This window comes from Hirundo rustica, chromosome 4 (assembly GCF_015227805.2).
Source record: "Hirundo rustica isolate bHirRus1 chromosome 4, bHirRus1.pri.v3, whole genome shotgun sequence".
Classification (NCBI taxonomy): domain Eukaryota; kingdom Metazoa; phylum Chordata; class Aves; order Passeriformes; family Hirundinidae; genus Hirundo; species Hirundo rustica.
The window spans coordinates 26985796-27002624 of NC_053453.1; the positions used below are offsets into that span (position 1 = coordinate 26985796).

Genomic DNA, 16829 nt, shown 5'->3' on the forward strand with positions numbered 1-16829 from the left:
TAAAAAACAACGATTTGACAGAAGTGAGGTTTTGGCAGGTCTCCTGTGGAGTTACAGTGAAAGCTGTAGCTTGGCAGACAACTAGAAAGACAGAAAAATGAAGTCCCTGAACACCTGGGGGTAAGACAACAGACAGAATAAGAAAAGACCTGAACACATCTTGAAAGTTTAACCCATCAACAACAGTTGTTAAAAAACATTCTGTACTATCTTTGTTGGTATTACAGCTGCATCAACAGAACACAACGGAGATTAGATTTCCACTGAACTAGGAAGCTACTGTCTAGCCAAGAAGAAATCATCACTTCATTTATATGATGAAGGGAACCAAGCAACTCTTGTGCTAATTATTCAGAATTTTACTATAAAAAATAATCTGAAAATGTTTAAGTGCTTGCTTAAATTTATGCTCATGTATGATATAAATCATGTGAGAGTTGGTAAGGTAAAGGCTATTTAATGATTGCTTCTTCTTATATGCCACCAAATTAGGAAAAGATTAATTAAAAAATCAGATATAATTTTATGAGAGCATTTTTAAATAGCTGCAATGCAATCTGTAAATTTACTTGTCACAGCTATCACATCCTATAGTGGCTCACACTGCCTCTACCATCTCACCTAATATATTTGAGGACTTACACTGCAGCAGCCAAGGAATCAGCACAGCTTTTATTCTGCTGACTCTGACATGGAGAGGACCAACCTCTGGTGCAGCAGACAGCTGAGCACAGTGAAGCCAGCACGTGTGGCTGAGGCTCATTCAGCAGCATCATCAGATGTCAGGAATTGAGAGGCGACTCTTTAGTTCTCCCCCTACCTACTCCACTGTTTGCAATGCACATTGAAAGAGTGACTAATTCATCCTGGAGCTTCCAGGACAAAAATGTGCCAATAGAGAGATTTCAAGAGCTCATTTAATAAATGTTTGTCCCTTGCACTGAGAGAAATGAACACTGGTACAAACTCACCTGCCCATAACTGTGTCACAGAAATTACAGTTAAGGGATTTTATATGATAAGACTTAACCCAAATAATCAATGACCAGATAAAACCAATGCCTTGTGATACTTCCAGTGAGACAGAATGAGTGATGATGTTGAGTCATGAAGCAGAAGCTTATTCCCCTTATCTCTTCCCTCGCCCTTATGTCAACTTATCTTTATTCTTCAAAGTTAAAAAGAAGAGAAAAAAAATTTCCATTAGTATTGGTCTTTTCTGGATTATCCACTTCTTGCAGCTCTGTCAAGAAATGTATTCCTAAGACTGGCTGTAACTCATTGCTCAGTATAAAAATTATGCTGTCTTTACAGAGTTGATCTCTGTATTTTCACACCTCAGTTCAACACTTCAGAATATACTCTATTTTATGTGCATAGTATTAAACTATTTTACTAATACAGCAAATCAGAGAAAGCACACTTTAGAGCAACTATTCCATCATTTCACATCCTGGGGCCACTTTCTATAAGATTTGGCTACCTTCCAATTGCATTAGCAGCAAAAAGAATCTAAATGGGCACTTTTTGAAGGGTTGGATTTTAAAATACATTTCTATTAATGCAAAATAATTCCCCCAAGCACGCTTAGACTGGTGGTCCATGACTGAGCGGCTCCGATTCCTTTACTCACCCGAAGATATTAGTACTATCTCCAAAGAACAGTACATTGTCCTTCTGCCTGCCTTCAGCAGAAAAGCAAACAAAAACTACCATCAGTTTTCAATTTTAAGGAATGTTAAGCTCATATATTTGATTAAGGATTTATATGGCTTACACGTCTCTTCCTAAATTATACTGTTTTGTTTTTGTTTTTGGTTTTTTTGCTTTTTTTTTTGCTTTTTTTTTTTTGTGTCTTGATAGACACAAAGGTCTTTGACTAACTAGTAACAGAAGACCTACTGAAAACTCATTTTAATTGAGAAATTATCCATCTAACACTTAAAATACTACAGCAGAACTATCTACAGACTGGCAGGTACTGTCTAGCCTTCCTCCTGGCCCATACATTACTTTGGAAAGCAAAATGCCAAGCAAGTACCTTGTCTCTGAAGTTACAAGCCAGCTACTGGAGGAAGTTAAGAGAGAGAAAGCCAAATTTGACCCGGGTGAAATGAGCAATGACACAGCTGTAGAAGGACTCACAGTTGTATGTAGATCACAGTACTGTAAAGCATACTTAAATGGGATTTTGATGAAGAAATACTGTCCTTAAAGTAGCACAAATTTCATCCCAGAATGTGAGACAACCTGTACTGAGCAGCTTCTGTGTACAGTACACAGCTTTAGGGCATTGTAGAGGAGTAGAAATAGTCTTGCCCTACACAAATGAAAACACAAATTAGGAGAGTTGATTATCTGGAATGGGCTTTGCTAAAAGCCAGCTCTCTGGTTTGCACACAACTTGTTGATTAGTGACAGGACCTGAGAAGTCCCTAGGATATGTAAAAAACTGTCAAACACAGGAATTGCCATGTATTCTAAAACTGAGCTCCCTAGTTCCAGCAACATCTAGGCACTAGGGAGAGGAAAGCAAATAGGAAAACAACCCTACAGTCTAGCAGCAAATTACTCATAAGAAAAGTTAGCAGAAATCCTCCCACAAAGTCTTTTAAAAAAGATGATCTCTACTTTTCCAAAGCGTTCAATAACATCTGCACATACACACACTCTTTAAATTATATAACCCTTACCTTCTAAAATCTGCAACCAGTTTCACATCTGCTATGACAAGCTTGTGTTCAATAATCATGTGCTTCAGGAGCTGGTTTTGTTCTGCTAAGACATAGCATTCTTTGCAGAAAATACAAGGCACATAGGGAGAACTTTCTACTGCATCAACACCACCTGGACTTTCTGGCAGAGACAGAGGCTCCAAAACACACTCAGTATCTAAAAGAGATAAAAATAAAAATTAATTTTGACTAAGAAAATAAATGTACAGCTCTTGGAGTAGTTTTAGGCAGCACATGTAAAACCTGTTTGGGTCTCGGTTTTGTTGGATGGAACACTTGAGGAGTTCGATGCTTGTAAGCACGTTGACTGCATTGATTCCAAGGATAGTGGGAGGCTAGCACAGGACAGTTCTCAGGTGTCTGTCTCAAATTAAACTCCCAGTGGACACCAAGTCAGTCACACACAAGTGCTCTGCTTACTATTAAAGAAATTTTATGATGGTGTCCTAGGGTAACTTTATGATGCTTGTATCCCCAATCGTCTGTTCTGTTTGTGCTGTATATTGAGTCCTGTGCCTTTAAGACTGGCTCTAAGAGCAAGGAGAAGCGCGGAGTTTGTTTTGAGAAAACTGCCTGACTCCTCCACATTCTTCTGCGGACGGGGTGTTCAGCAGAGGCTTGGAGAGACTGCAGGACAGAGATCTTTTTTTTCCTTTTAGTTAGTTTCAGCTAGCTAGGGCAGAGAAGTTCCCTGGAGTGTTTTTTTTTCCTTTTCCTTGGAACTGTTTAAGCCTGCTCTGGACTGAAAACCCAGGGCAGCACTGGGGGCTGCACCTGTGGCCCACCGGGGCCTGGACCTCGGCATTTTCCAGCAGCGCCGGAGGGACTGGGACTGAGGAGAGACTGAGAGAGAGCTGAGCTACACCCACGGCAAGGACTTTCTCAATTTGCCATCTCACTTCAGAAGGAGAGGTTTTATTGTTTCATATTATTCATTCTTTATACTTGTATGCACTTCATTTGTTTAGTAAAATAGTTTTTTCCACTTTTCTCCAAAGAGGTTTTTTTTTTTACTGGACCGGTTGGAGGGAGGGGCCACTTGGGTTTGCTTCCTTAGAGGGATCCTATACAGGGGTTTTCCCCCAAATTTGTCCCAAACCAGGACATACTTCTAACTGGAGCCCAACGTGGGGCTGTGTTTCCACCCCTGGGGCAGTCGGTTCCAGGTGTACTGCACGTCCCTCCAGGTGAAAGCAAACTGAGGCCTGCATTCTGCAGCCAGAGGAATGGAGAAAAAGGCATTAGCAATGTCAATTGTGGCGTACCACTTTGCTGCCTTGGACTCCAGCTCGTACTGGAGTTCCAGCATGTCCGGCACAGCAGCGCTCAATGGTGGAGTCACTTTGTTCAAGGCACGGTAGTCCACAGTCAATCTCCATTCTCCGTCAGACTTGCGCACAGGCCAGATGGGGCTGTTGAAGGGTGAGTGGGCTTTGCTGACCACACCTTGAGTCTCCAGCTCACGGATCATCTTGTGGATGGGGATCACAGCATCTCGAGTTGTTCTGTACTGTCGGCGATGCACTATTGAAGTGGCAATTGGCACTTGTTGCTCTTCCACCTTCAGAAGACCTACAGCAGATGGGTTCTCTGATAGTCCAGGCAAGGTATTCAACTGCTTAACACCCTCTGTCTCTACAGCTGCTATCCTGAATGCCCACCTAAATCCCTTTGGGTCTTTGAAATACCCATTTCGGAGGAAGTCTATGCCCAAAATGCATGGAGCTTCTGGGCCAGTCACAATAGGGTGTCTCTTCCACTCATTTCCAGTCAGGCTCACATCAGCCTCCACCAAAGTAAAATCTTGTGAACCCCCTGTCACCCCAGCAATGGAAACAGATTCTTCCCCCACATGTCTTGATGGGAGTAATGTGCACTGTGCACCAGTGTCAACTAAGGCCTCATATTTTTGTGGTTCTGATGTGCCAGGCCAACGAATCCACACAGTCCAAAAAACACGGTTTTCCCTAGCCTCTACCTGGCTAGAGGCAGGGCCCCTCTAAGCCTGATTATCCTTATTTCCCTGGGTAACCGGAGCTGCTTCCTTCTTGCTGGAACTTCCTCTCATAGTCTTGCCATCCAACAATTCATGCAGCCATTGTGTCATAGCATCAGTAGATTCTCCATCCCATCTTTTCATGTTTTCTCCACATTCACGCAGGAGGACCCACAGCTTAGCCCGTGGGATGCCTTTTCCCTCTCTATCTAGGGAATGTTTGCGTGTGGTGCCAGAGCCTCTAACCTGTACTGCAGAGATTTGGAGAATGTCCTGTTTGAGTTCTTTGTGATTCTCCTCCATCTTGTCTGCTAATCCCCGCACCTGTGTTTCCAGAGCTGCAATTCTTGCATGTGTTGGACCATGCACGGCATCTGCATATGTTCGGAGCTTCTTCGCCATATCAAGCATGGTCTCCTCTGTCTCATCCCGCTTCATTATTGCTAAAGCAGAGGAGTATTCTTGTGGCCCAAGTCGTACAAGTTTTCGCCACATCACAGGTGTACATGGTACCAAGTCGGGGTTCCTAGCGTTTATGTCATCTGAGAAGACAATCTCCACCACTGCCATTTCCCTCAAGTACAGAAGATCCCATCCATGGGATTGTCTTTGCTCAGGGACCAGGCTGCACATGGTGGGTAATAGAGAAAGATGGAACCACACAATGTGTACCGCAGAGAGATCTGATTGTTGGGTGAGAACCGTGTGTAATTATCGCTGTGTGCTGAATGGTACTGCCACTGTATGTAGCTGTATATTGCATATTGTTTTTATATAGATGTATGTGTGTGTAGAGCTAGAGTATATATTAGCTTTAGTAAACTGATGGTATGGGGATACAAGAGGTGGAATGTCCTAGGGTAACTTTATGATGCTTGTATCCCCAATCGTCTGTTCTGTTTGTGCTGTATATTGAGTCCTGTGCCTTTAAGACTGGCTCTAAGAGCAAGGAGAAGCGCGGAGTTTGTTTTGAGAAAACTGCCTGACTCCTCCACATTCTTCTGCAGACTGGGTGTTCAGCGGAGGCTTGGAGAGACTGCAGGACAGCGATCTTTTTTTTGCTTTTAGTTAGTTTCAGCTAGCTAGGGCAGAGAACTTCCCTGGAGTGTTTTTTTTTCCTTTTCCTTGGAACTGTTTAAACCTGCTCTGGACTGAAAACCCAGGGGAGCACTGGGGGCTGCACCTGCGGCCCACCGGGGCCTGGAGCTTGGCATTTTCCAGCAGCGCCGGAGGGACTGGGACTGAGGAGAGACTGAGAGAGAGCTGAGCTACACCCACGGCAAGGACTTTCTCAATTTGCCATCTCACTTCAGAAGGAGAGGTTTTATTGTTTCATATTATTCATTCTTTATACTTGTATGCACTTCATTTCTTTAGTAAAATAGTTTTTTCCACTTTTCTCCAAAGAGGTTTTTTTTTACCGGACCGGTTGAAGGGACGGGCCACTTGGGTTTGCTTCCTTAGAGGGATCCTATACAGGGGTTTTCCCCCAAATTTGTCCCAAACCAGGACAGATGGGAAACCTACTTTTCTTCTCTCGATCTAATCTATCTACCTGTTGATATGCAGAAACTACTCTCTTTTTGGCTCCCTGAGCCATGTTGCTCAGAATATCAGGAAGGATTTTGACTGTAAAGCACAAACTGTTTTGCATGTTAATCATCCTAATTATACTTTTATTTATTGCAGAATACTTCTATAATTTTCTGACTGAGTCTTGAAGATATGAATTTGTCTTGCCTTTTCCCCCCATTAACATCTAATTTACTGTTCTATGACGAAAGACTAGCCTTGATAAAGATTACCGCCACACGGACCCCTGTGCCCACTGGAACACTTTCTAATTGTATAGATGTTGAGGAAGGGGCAGCCACGCTCCATGTGGAAAGGTCAGTGGCCCGTGTTTGTACCATACTGTACCAGTCAGACATGGGTTCCTCCAGTGACCCTAAACGGAGGTGAGGCACTGCCCCATGTTGTCCTGGGGTTATATGTGTATGTTCCCCATTTCAACAACACTAGTCTAAATTCATAACCTCTTCCATTGGCATAAATTAGTACAATTCATTAAGAAACACTGACCAAGAGAGTTCAACAGTTGGCCTCATTAGCCTAACTGAATTCCAGCTGTCCAGAAGTAAGTAAAAAAGTGGTGTTAATTTCTCTGATTAATCATACCTCAGTTTTGGGTTAGGGTTTATTTTGGAAGCAAATGCCAATTCCAACATGTATCTTCAATTTTAGCTATGTCAATTTTGGTTTGCAAAAAATAAATAGAAAAAAGCTCCCCACATTCCTGCCCTCTTGAAGTTGAAAACTGAAAACATGGGTGTCCTGGACTCTTGTATTATGAAGTTATCTTGTGCAGCAGGAGAATAAACTTGGTGTCTCCAGATTCCTGCAGTGACATAAACACCTCTGTAGAAAAATGAAATTTCACAGAATGACAGAATGGATGAGATTGGAAGGGACCTCTGGAGGTCATCTGGCCAAGGAGGACTCTCACCACGATCACCTCGGGCTGGCTGCCCAGGACCACATGCAAATAAATGGCTTTGACTCCACAACCTCCCCGGAGCAACCTGTGCCAGTGCTCAGACACCCTCACAGTGCAGAACTATCTCCTGGTATTCTGAGGGAACCTCCTGGGCATCAGTTTCCAAAGATATCTGAAGAATGAAGAGAAGGGCCTTCTCTCAAGTCTGTTATTTTGTCACACATGAATTTTAAAATACGCATGGCTAAAGGAGCCTTAATTAATACTTAACAGATAGAATTAGCAACTTTCACCCTATAAAAGTCACATATATATGTTATACATTGGCAAATGTAGTAAATCTGACAGGCTGGTAACCTGCTCACATGGAAAATTTGAAAAATAATTCCAAAAATCACAGTAATTTAGCTTTTTTCCTAGGGGAATATGTTAATGTATCAGTGCTCTACCCTGCCTTCTACCAAGACTCTGAAATAATCAAAGAAGGGCTGGAGAATCCCATTCAGAGACAGATGTAGGAAGCCCCTGTAAGTTCTGTGACAAATCTGTGTTCAGGCAGAGGAAAAGGCCTGCGGAGGGGAATGAGGCTTTGTCCTCCAGCACACGCTGCCCCGCCCGGCAGTGTCTGCCCTGCCCTGCCCTGCCCTGCCCCGCCCGGCAGTGTCTGCCCTGCCCCGCCCTGCCCTGCCCCGCCCGGCAGTGTCTGCCCTGCCCTGCCCTGCCCTGCCCCACCCCGCCAGCGTGGACACGCAGTGCTCCAAGGCAGCCTCAGCGCAGGCATGGGCTCCCTGATGGGGGTGCTCCATGGAACTGAGGGTAAGCTGGAGCTACTGGAAGCCACAGGTGGTAAAGGGTATAAAACCATAGGAAACACAGCTTTACCAGCCCTATGCTGCTCCTGGAACCACCCTGCACAACTTTGAGGCTTCTAATTAGGACTTTTGAAAAACAGAACTTCCTGGAAAGGCACTGACTTGACTGAAGACTGATGGCTGGGTTACTCTGAATTCAGTCTATCCCATAAAACGAAGCCCTGTGGAAAGATGGCAGTACAGAGAGCATGGTATTACCTGGAGCAATGCAGCTGCTGTGCACAATCTAACACTTTTCTTCTCATAATTTTATCTGCACTTCAGCCCATTCCCTTCCCTCCAAAATTTTATTAAACTGGCATTGCAGAAATTGTTCCATTTTGTCCTATTTTAACAACAGCAGTGACTATACTATGTGCTAGAGCAATCCACATGAAAGGGTCTAATCTCCCAAGCAAAATTGATGGTACCTGCAAGACTCCAGCTCTGTCCATTCTTAGTCAGTTCTGTTGCCTGAAGAAGCATTAAACCATGTTTACTGAGAAAAGTAGAACTTAATTTCCTTTGCAATTGCTGATGCCAAGTGAACTAAGAAGATACTTCATCAGCCAGTTCAACTGTACCCAATAAGCAGCAACACTGCTTTTTGTTAATTTTTGGTACAGGTCTCTTGCAGTGACCTACTTAAACCTTTAGAAATCCAAATAAATAAGCACCTATCTGCCTCAAGAAATCAACTTTCAACAGACAGGTGTGTATGGCAGGAACTGGTATGAAACTTAGACAAGGAGACGATACAGTTATTTAGTAAGGGTACTTGTGAATAGCAACTGCTTGGGCTGGAAAACAGAACCACTAAGTCTTTAAGACTAGTCATGTGCTGCTGAAAGGAACAAACTAGGGTAAAGATTTTTTTTTGCTGCCCAGAGTAGCTAATACTAAAAGAGAGTAACTTTAGGCTACCAGAGCAGTTTGGCAAATGCAGAAACTTATGTAATTTATTTCGAAGGCACTTAGAAGAAGGGGCAAAGGAAAAAGGAATCCATGTAAGTGTGTTTTTACTCCTCTTCTACAAAAAACACTGAACAAGAGAATAAATGCACAGAGTTGAACAAATGCACAGCCTTTAGCTGTGCAGCACTTACTGGACTAATGTAGCACAAATCTCAGAACAGTACAAATAAATCTAACCATAATATTGAAATCTCTGCAAAAGCTGATAATTTTGTTTCCATATTTGAAGCAGAGTGGCTACAGGTACTGAATAAAGCTGATAACTATAGCACAGCTCAGGGCTAACAGGGAAATAAAAACTCTCAGATGCATTCTCCGACTCCAAGACTTCTACATGCAGACACACTTGAAAACGAGGGAAAAGTAGCAAGCTTTTATCTTAGAATGTACTAGAACAAGAATAACTTTACAGGGACAGATTAAACATCCCTCTAGTTCATGTGCCCTGGCTGACAAGGGTGAGAAGCAAATACCTAGGAAGGGTATAAAAATAGGGCAAACAAACAGTGATGACACAAATAGAATAGTCTTCCAGAAGTCTGAGTATGGAGAGTTTAAGTCAAAGGCTATATGAGCCCCTCAGTTAAATAGTTTGGGGTTTTTTTCTTTTTTTTTTTTCCTTCCATTGACTTATTCCTGCACTATTTGAAATTGTTGGTCTTTCAACACCTACAAAAACTTGCATGACCGTTCCATGTTTTTGTAATGGTCCTTTATTCCTTGATGCCCTGGTTCAACTCGAGGCTAGTTCTACTTGACCCTTCATGGACTGTGGTAGGAGGTAGCTTGAAAATGTCCAAGAGTAGAAAAAAAAATGTTTCTAAATCAGCTCCTCTATTTACTTTTTATTTCTGGTATTTCACTTGCTTTTAGGATTGTTGAATTAACCACTGCATTCTCTTCATCGATTCAAAGTCTCCCACGTTGTGAATCAGGTGTTAATGCACAAGACAGTGGTCATATTCTTTGTGTGTTCACTCCTGTGTGTCACTCTGCATTTGTTAACATTGAATAGCACTTTATTGGGTACAATTTGCTCAAGTAACATGAAATTTCCTGCAATGCTTCAGCTGGCTGTACTGCTTACCACTTAGGGGAAAAAAAAAAGGTGTATTAACAGCAAAATATACCCATCCTATTATGTCTGTGATGACACAGCACAGGACTCATGAGACTCCCTAAGAGAAGAGAGCCCTACAAAACCCAGCCATTAAGTTTTGGATGAATCATGTTGTTGCCCCTGAGTTTTTCTTCTCTACCCAATAGAAAAAACAGCATAACTGTTATGCAAAGAGATATTCTAAAGGCTTCACAGAAAACCCTCTGAACTCAGGAACTAAGAAAATCCCTTTCTCAGTCATAGAACTGGCAGCTGACACCATGTTGTTCAACCTTTAACAGGACAGAAAACTATGGTCTTTAACAGCTAATTCAGAGCTAAAAATGTAGATCAGTAGAAAGAAGAGAACAGAGGAATATGTTCTTTGAAAACTAAAACTAAGAAGTATACCAAGTTCTTCAGGCGAAAATAAAATAAATACTTTGAAGATATTTGAGAATGAGATGGTATAGAAAACAATTTACTTTCAAAACTAGAATAAGCACTGTTTTTATTATAAGCACCCACAGGATAATGGATAAAGCACCCAGTAAAATAGTTTTCTGATCCCTGCACAGGGACTGTATATACCATCACAACAGTGGGGAAAAAAAAAGGAAATAAAAAAAGGCTGCCTCTTATAGAAATTATATGGCTTTATTTTATTTTAAGAACTGTTATAATATAGACTAGTTAATCTTCACAGCTAGTGAAACAACAAGATGAAAATGGATTAATTTTCCTTACTGGAACATTTTTACTTCTGAATACAATTACTCTAAGCTCCAAACCAATGTTCGTTTGCACAATTAAGTAAACGTTACACCCACACAGTTATAACACAGACTACAGCAGAACACACAATGTACTCCACCTGCACAATCACACATGCAATTATCACAAAGCAATATGCCATGCAATTTTACGGCCAATACAACAGATATTATTATCAGAAAGAAAAGGAAGGAAAGATTTGACATTTGGATGGGAGTTTTGAAAGGCAAGGTCCCCAGAGATGGTTTAGCCAGCGTAACCGCTTGCTGCCACTGAGAAGTGTTTTCTCATCAGGGACAAAATGATGATGTCTCATTATCCTGCCTTTCTCCACCTTATCCCACCACTCCTAACCATCTACCATTGCCCTTCTGCTTGTGCGGGCTCCCAGGCTTGCCAAATCCTCTGATGACTCAATTCAACTCTTTACCATTAAGAACTATTCCTTCCTTTCTTTTTGCTTAAGAATGTTGGAAATGCTCCCACAAGAGTCCAGCAAGGGCAGGCGCAAACTAAGGAGTGCACAGTGAGAAGCAGTAAGGTGAAACAGAACCTTCCTCTCAACTTCCTCCTCTCTTTTCAGCTTTATAGCCTCAGCTGTCTCATACAATTTTAGCAGAAGCCTGCCACAGTGTGCAAGGTTTCTTCAAAGGCATTACGCACAAGGGAAAAGAAATCACTAAAATTTTATCATTGCTTCCTAACAAGGACACTCAGCTCTGGGTTCAGTTTGCAGAATCCACTGTTGTCAGCATGGGCACACCTAACACACTAAATGCAGTGTGGAGCTCTTGTGCTCAATGCTACTCGGTAGCACATCTGAACTATCTGCCCTGACTAGCTCTGGGGACAAACTGAGCACTGCTGCATAAATTACATTCTCTAACTGGAAAGTGGAGCTATGTGGGTTCAGATAAATGAGGTACCTTCACTGTTAGAACTCTTGACTCACACAGCTTGGCCCTGAGGTGCCAGCTGCAGCCGTGCCTCAAGCGCCGGAGCTCAGGGAGCAGCAGACTCTTCCAGCAGGCAGCCAGCAGGATGAGGAGGAACTCCATCAGCTAGTCTGCAGGGAATGCCGAGGACAGGGACACCCACATCCCTCTTTCTGAAGCTTTGTCACTAGATAGAAAGGAATGAGAGCCAGAAGACCAGAGGAAAAGGAGGACAGTCCAAAGACAAGGGTTTCCAATTATGGAAGAAGAAATTGAACTATTTTAAAACATTTAATTTGTTATTAAATGAAGAACACTTTGAAAATTCAAGGCAATGCAAAGTTTGAGAATTGAAATTATGAAAAAGCAATTCCTACAAATTTGCTTAAGACATATTTATGGGTCTCCTGCCATTTTTTGTAGTCTACGGCACAGCAACAAGGCCTTAGGCTGAGGACTTTACAATGTAAATGTCCCACTGTTGGTAACACAAGGATAATGAAACAAAATAAGAACATCTGCTGGAATGTTAAGTGTCTTTCTAATTAAATCCAATAGTTGAATGGATCAATTCATTACCAACAAATCTGGTTTATTATCTCATTAATACAGCTGGTTAATATTATGAGATTAGCACAAGAACTTGAAATGATCCTGAAGCACAAATGAACACAACAAAGACATAGTGGTGAATACAGGAGTCCAAATAATGAACAGAAGACAGGTTTTTAGACATGCAAAGAACAAAGGGAAGAAAGAATGACAGGAAAACAAAAGACACCTTGCAAACCTGGCACTCCAGACTAGGAACCCCACAGATGCTGAATGGAAAACAAAAAGGCTGAGCACACTCCCCCAAGTTCTCGCTGATTACATGGCAAAAGCATTTAGTAGCCAAAATGACCAAACCCCTACAGAGAGTACACTGGGGAACCAACCTGTATTCCTGTAAGTAATTCTGCACAAAAGAGTGCTGCATTTAAGACTCATTAGGAAAGGAGCAGTTTTAAAGCTTTGTCTTGGAATCAATTGCTTTTGAGATGATGAAAGAGTGTCGAGAAGGATCAGCCTGACACTCAAAATACATACATGACAGCTTCCCTGGTTTGCAGCCTTGGCACTGCAGCATCTATTTGTTGGCACAGCAGCATTTCCTAATTTGTGGTCATATTCTTGGAAGCAATTTTATACTGATTACTGGATTTTTCCTTTGTTTTCCAGAGTACAAAAGATGGATGACTAATGACTTGCCAAATAAACAGTATTCAAAGCCAAAACTCAGAATAATGAACATAAAACACCCTGTCATGGTCCTCACCAATATTACATGCAAATAGGTTTCCCTGTGAAAGAAGAATCAATGTACATAATCTTCTCCTACCTCGATATATTAAAGCCCTCAAGTACTTCTATTAAGTTGAATTAAGTCTGAGTTCATGAGGAATTATTTAGCTATTACTTCTGCTTGTTAACACACTATGAATGATATTTAGTTAAAATGTCCACGTGCTCTAGGGGACAACACATCCTAGCTTCCCCCAAGATCAATCGGTCTCAACCCTGCCTGTTTTTTCATTGAATGCAAATGAGCACTTCAAAAGAACACTTAATCCTACAGCTAAAGCTTGTCAGTTTTACAGAAACTGAACATACTCTGTAGCATTTGCTGTCTAGGAATATGAGAATTTTATTCCAGTTAAATGACAGGTTTAAGAAAAGCTGTAAGTTACCAAATCCTAATAACTCAGAACAGATCTTCTATAGAGCAGGTGTCTGCTGGGAGCTGGAACTAACAGAAATACAACTGTGCTTAATAGCCATATTTAACAGGGCTGCTCTGTCGGGGAGCTTAGGATGGTGCAGTTTCATTAGCATTAACAAGTGTTGCTATGGGTACCGCAGCACAGGCATCAGAACACAACTGAATAGGACTGCGAAAGTGATTAATAAAAATGAGAAGTGCTGGAATTTTAATAAAACAAAACCAATGTGCTTGCCAATAAGATCATGTTTAAATAATAGACTACATTATTGTCCAGTTCAGCAGCAGATACATGCCACTGCTTGTTGTCTTTCGGCTGGAGCCCAGACAAACCCCCACATCTGTAAAGACGAGAGCAAACCTACTGTTCTCACACAGAGGGACACACATGCCCACACACACACTAATGAAAGTGACCCTAATAAGTATTCATAACAATATTTAAGTGGTGATGTTAATATGCAATTTATAAATATTTAACACATTACAGCAGGTTCTATTACAAGCTCAGAGCTGTCTAATGCCTCATTCCTGGGTAAATGACACAGACTTACATTAGTGTAACTAAATTCAGGGTTTTGTATTTTGGTCACAAATATGAAGCAACATTTATCTGCTTCAGAATTATATACTGAATAATTTTATTATACTTTTTAGAGCTTCTCTGATTTCTTATGACTACTGTTAAACAAAATTTCTGTTTACTTTTCCTTGTTTAGCGTGATCACATGACTTGGTAGACACAGAGAGCTGAGATCCCTATTACATACTAAAATAAGGGATTAGAAGCAATGATTAAACCCTAGACTATTATCTGGAAAGATTAACAAAGTAATTACGTAGCCTGAAACTCAGAACGCTGAGTTACAAGAAGAGGAAGGAAATATCCAACAGAAGAATTTGAAATGGAAGGACAAAAGTGACCATCCAGGTTCTTCTTTTGTGCTTATCACCCAGATCTATCTAACAAAACTCAGCAGCTTTTTTCTGTTAAACTGGCTATTTAGTACAAAGGCATACCAAAGATATCATAACAAAGCATAAACAATGCTGTAGAAATTTAAGGAATAAAGATTGAATTTCTGCTATTTTCATATGCAAATTCCTAGGGAAAAACAGAAGAAGAAGAAAAAAGTACAATTTTGTGTCAAGGTGATCTAGACTATCTTTTAAAAACATTAAAAAATACATACTGAAAGGCATCACAGGTAAAAAAAAAAACATATATGCAAACGTAGTACTTTTGTATGTTACCACTGCCACCGTTCTGCTTAACCCTCTGCAGAGAGCAGCAAACTGGAAAAAGGCAAGTCTTACTTTACATTTACTCTGCCTTAGCTCTCCCAGAAAGGAGGGGTCTTAATAATGTGTTTAATATGGATAGTAATACTTCATTGCTACAATTATCTTTGTAGTGCCTTTAACAAATGCTGTACTGAGCCTAGTAACTTCTATGCCAGCATTGCTATGTAAAGCAAGTTAATTACTTTACTCTCTACTTTTTATCATGATCATTTAATAGTTATCAATAATGCTTTATTACAAGATGTCCCTTTTCTTGTCACATGTTCTTTTCCTCTAACAGGGTTCAATTTCCAAGCACGTTTATCCTTTTGATGTTAAAAGAATTGCCTCGTGGTCTTTTTAAACACTTACTTTACACTCTGTAACTAAAGGAAAGGCTGTGTGATTTGCCTTAAAAACATAAAGCCTGCTTTAGTGGTTCCTGTAAGACACCCCCACATCATTACGATGGGAATTTCTACCATGCTCCGAACTAAAACGTTTGCATTGCAGGCTTTACATATTTTCCACTGGTAGACTTCCCTTGAAAAAGGCAACTATGTGAAAAAAACAACTACAAATAGTGCAAAACTTTTATTTTAAATATCACTTTAATTTTTTCAGACTCATATAAACTAGAACTAACCTCAAAATGCATTCTGAGAGGTCTCGTTTCTGGCATCCTTGTGTGTGTGGGTGTCATACTGACAGAACAGGCTGAAATCTCTCTCAGATATTCTCACTGAGCTTCCTGACACACAGAGAGCCTTCCAGGCTGAATGAAGTGAATGTTGTACTTAATGAAGAATCTGTATGAGGAAGAGGTCCTGTGATGTTAGAACCTCTGTGGTCTGTTGCTGCTTTCTCAGTGAACTGGAGCTTTTCCAGATGGAGAATAGCAAAATAAGTTGTTTCCACTTTTAGAATCAAACCTCCGTTAACTGGTACTCAAACTGGAAAAAATAGTGGCTCAAAAGGAAAATTCATTATAGTGTGCAGTGATGGGAATCTACATAGCTCAGCCTAACTGGTATCATGATTCAGGAAAACAAAGCTTTGACTGTACTTCAAATAATCCACTATTTATACTCTTTACACATAAATTTTTGAAAATTATTTTGAAAGTATTTTTAAGTCAGGGCTCAAATAATTATGTCTTATAGATCCCAGAGACATCTCACAGCAGGCTATATAAAATTTCTGTGAGCTTATTCTGATATTGTACCTGAATTTGAAATAATTATTTTTGTGATACTGTCCTCCATGCATTCATTAAACATATAACACAGATCTTGACTTCCTAAGTATATATCAATCTTACTGATACTGCTAATGTAGCTTGTGTACATGGATGATACAATAATTGAAATTAACTTCATCAAGAAACAGAATTAGAATGTTTGAATTAGTGATACAAGTTGTTTATATTTTTCAGGCAACATTTTGCTAACTGTATAAATACATGCAGGCTCATGAATATTAAATTAGTACAGTAATAACATAGACTGCATGTTTTCATTCCATAAAAGACAAAATCAAATTAAAATCTCCAGCAGGATTTTTTTTTTACATATCGGTCTTTAGAGAAATACCTCTACCTCATTTATTCATGCACTATGGAGTCATAATAAAATTCGGTGCTGGCACACTGGTCAAGACAAATGCTAGCAAAATGCTCCTCTGACAGCAGTATCACTTAGAACTGCACACATTTGTTTCATAACCACTGCTGGTTTTATATTCTGAGCCCCGTGCACTTCCACCATGGGACTCACAGGCTACCCTGGGACACATGCCACTAACTTGGCACGAGGCTCTGGATGGGAGGCTGCTGTGCCAAGCTTCCCTACGCTGCCCATCAGTCCTGTCTCTCCTCTTGCATCTCAGCACAGCTCTGACCCACACAGGAGTCTGGCAGCCC

General features: G+C 40.8%; 1 protein-coding gene across 3 annotated transcripts in view; it reads right to left on the bottom strand.

The window, feature by feature from the left end:
• Positions 1–16829, bottom strand: part of ZNF277 (zinc finger protein 277) — a 49909-nt gene that overhangs the window by 25118 nt on the left and 7962 nt on the right. For 2 of the 3 annotated variants that reach the window (XM_040063167.2, XM_040063166.1), the window contains one exon: positions 2694–2892. In XM_040063167.2, the coding sequence (XP_039919101.1) occupies positions 2694–2892 (199 nt within the window). Of the gene's footprint in view, positions 1–2693; positions 2893–11853; positions 11873–16829 lie in introns of those variants that run through there. The other variant, XM_040063168.1, reaches the window with a different exon arrangement.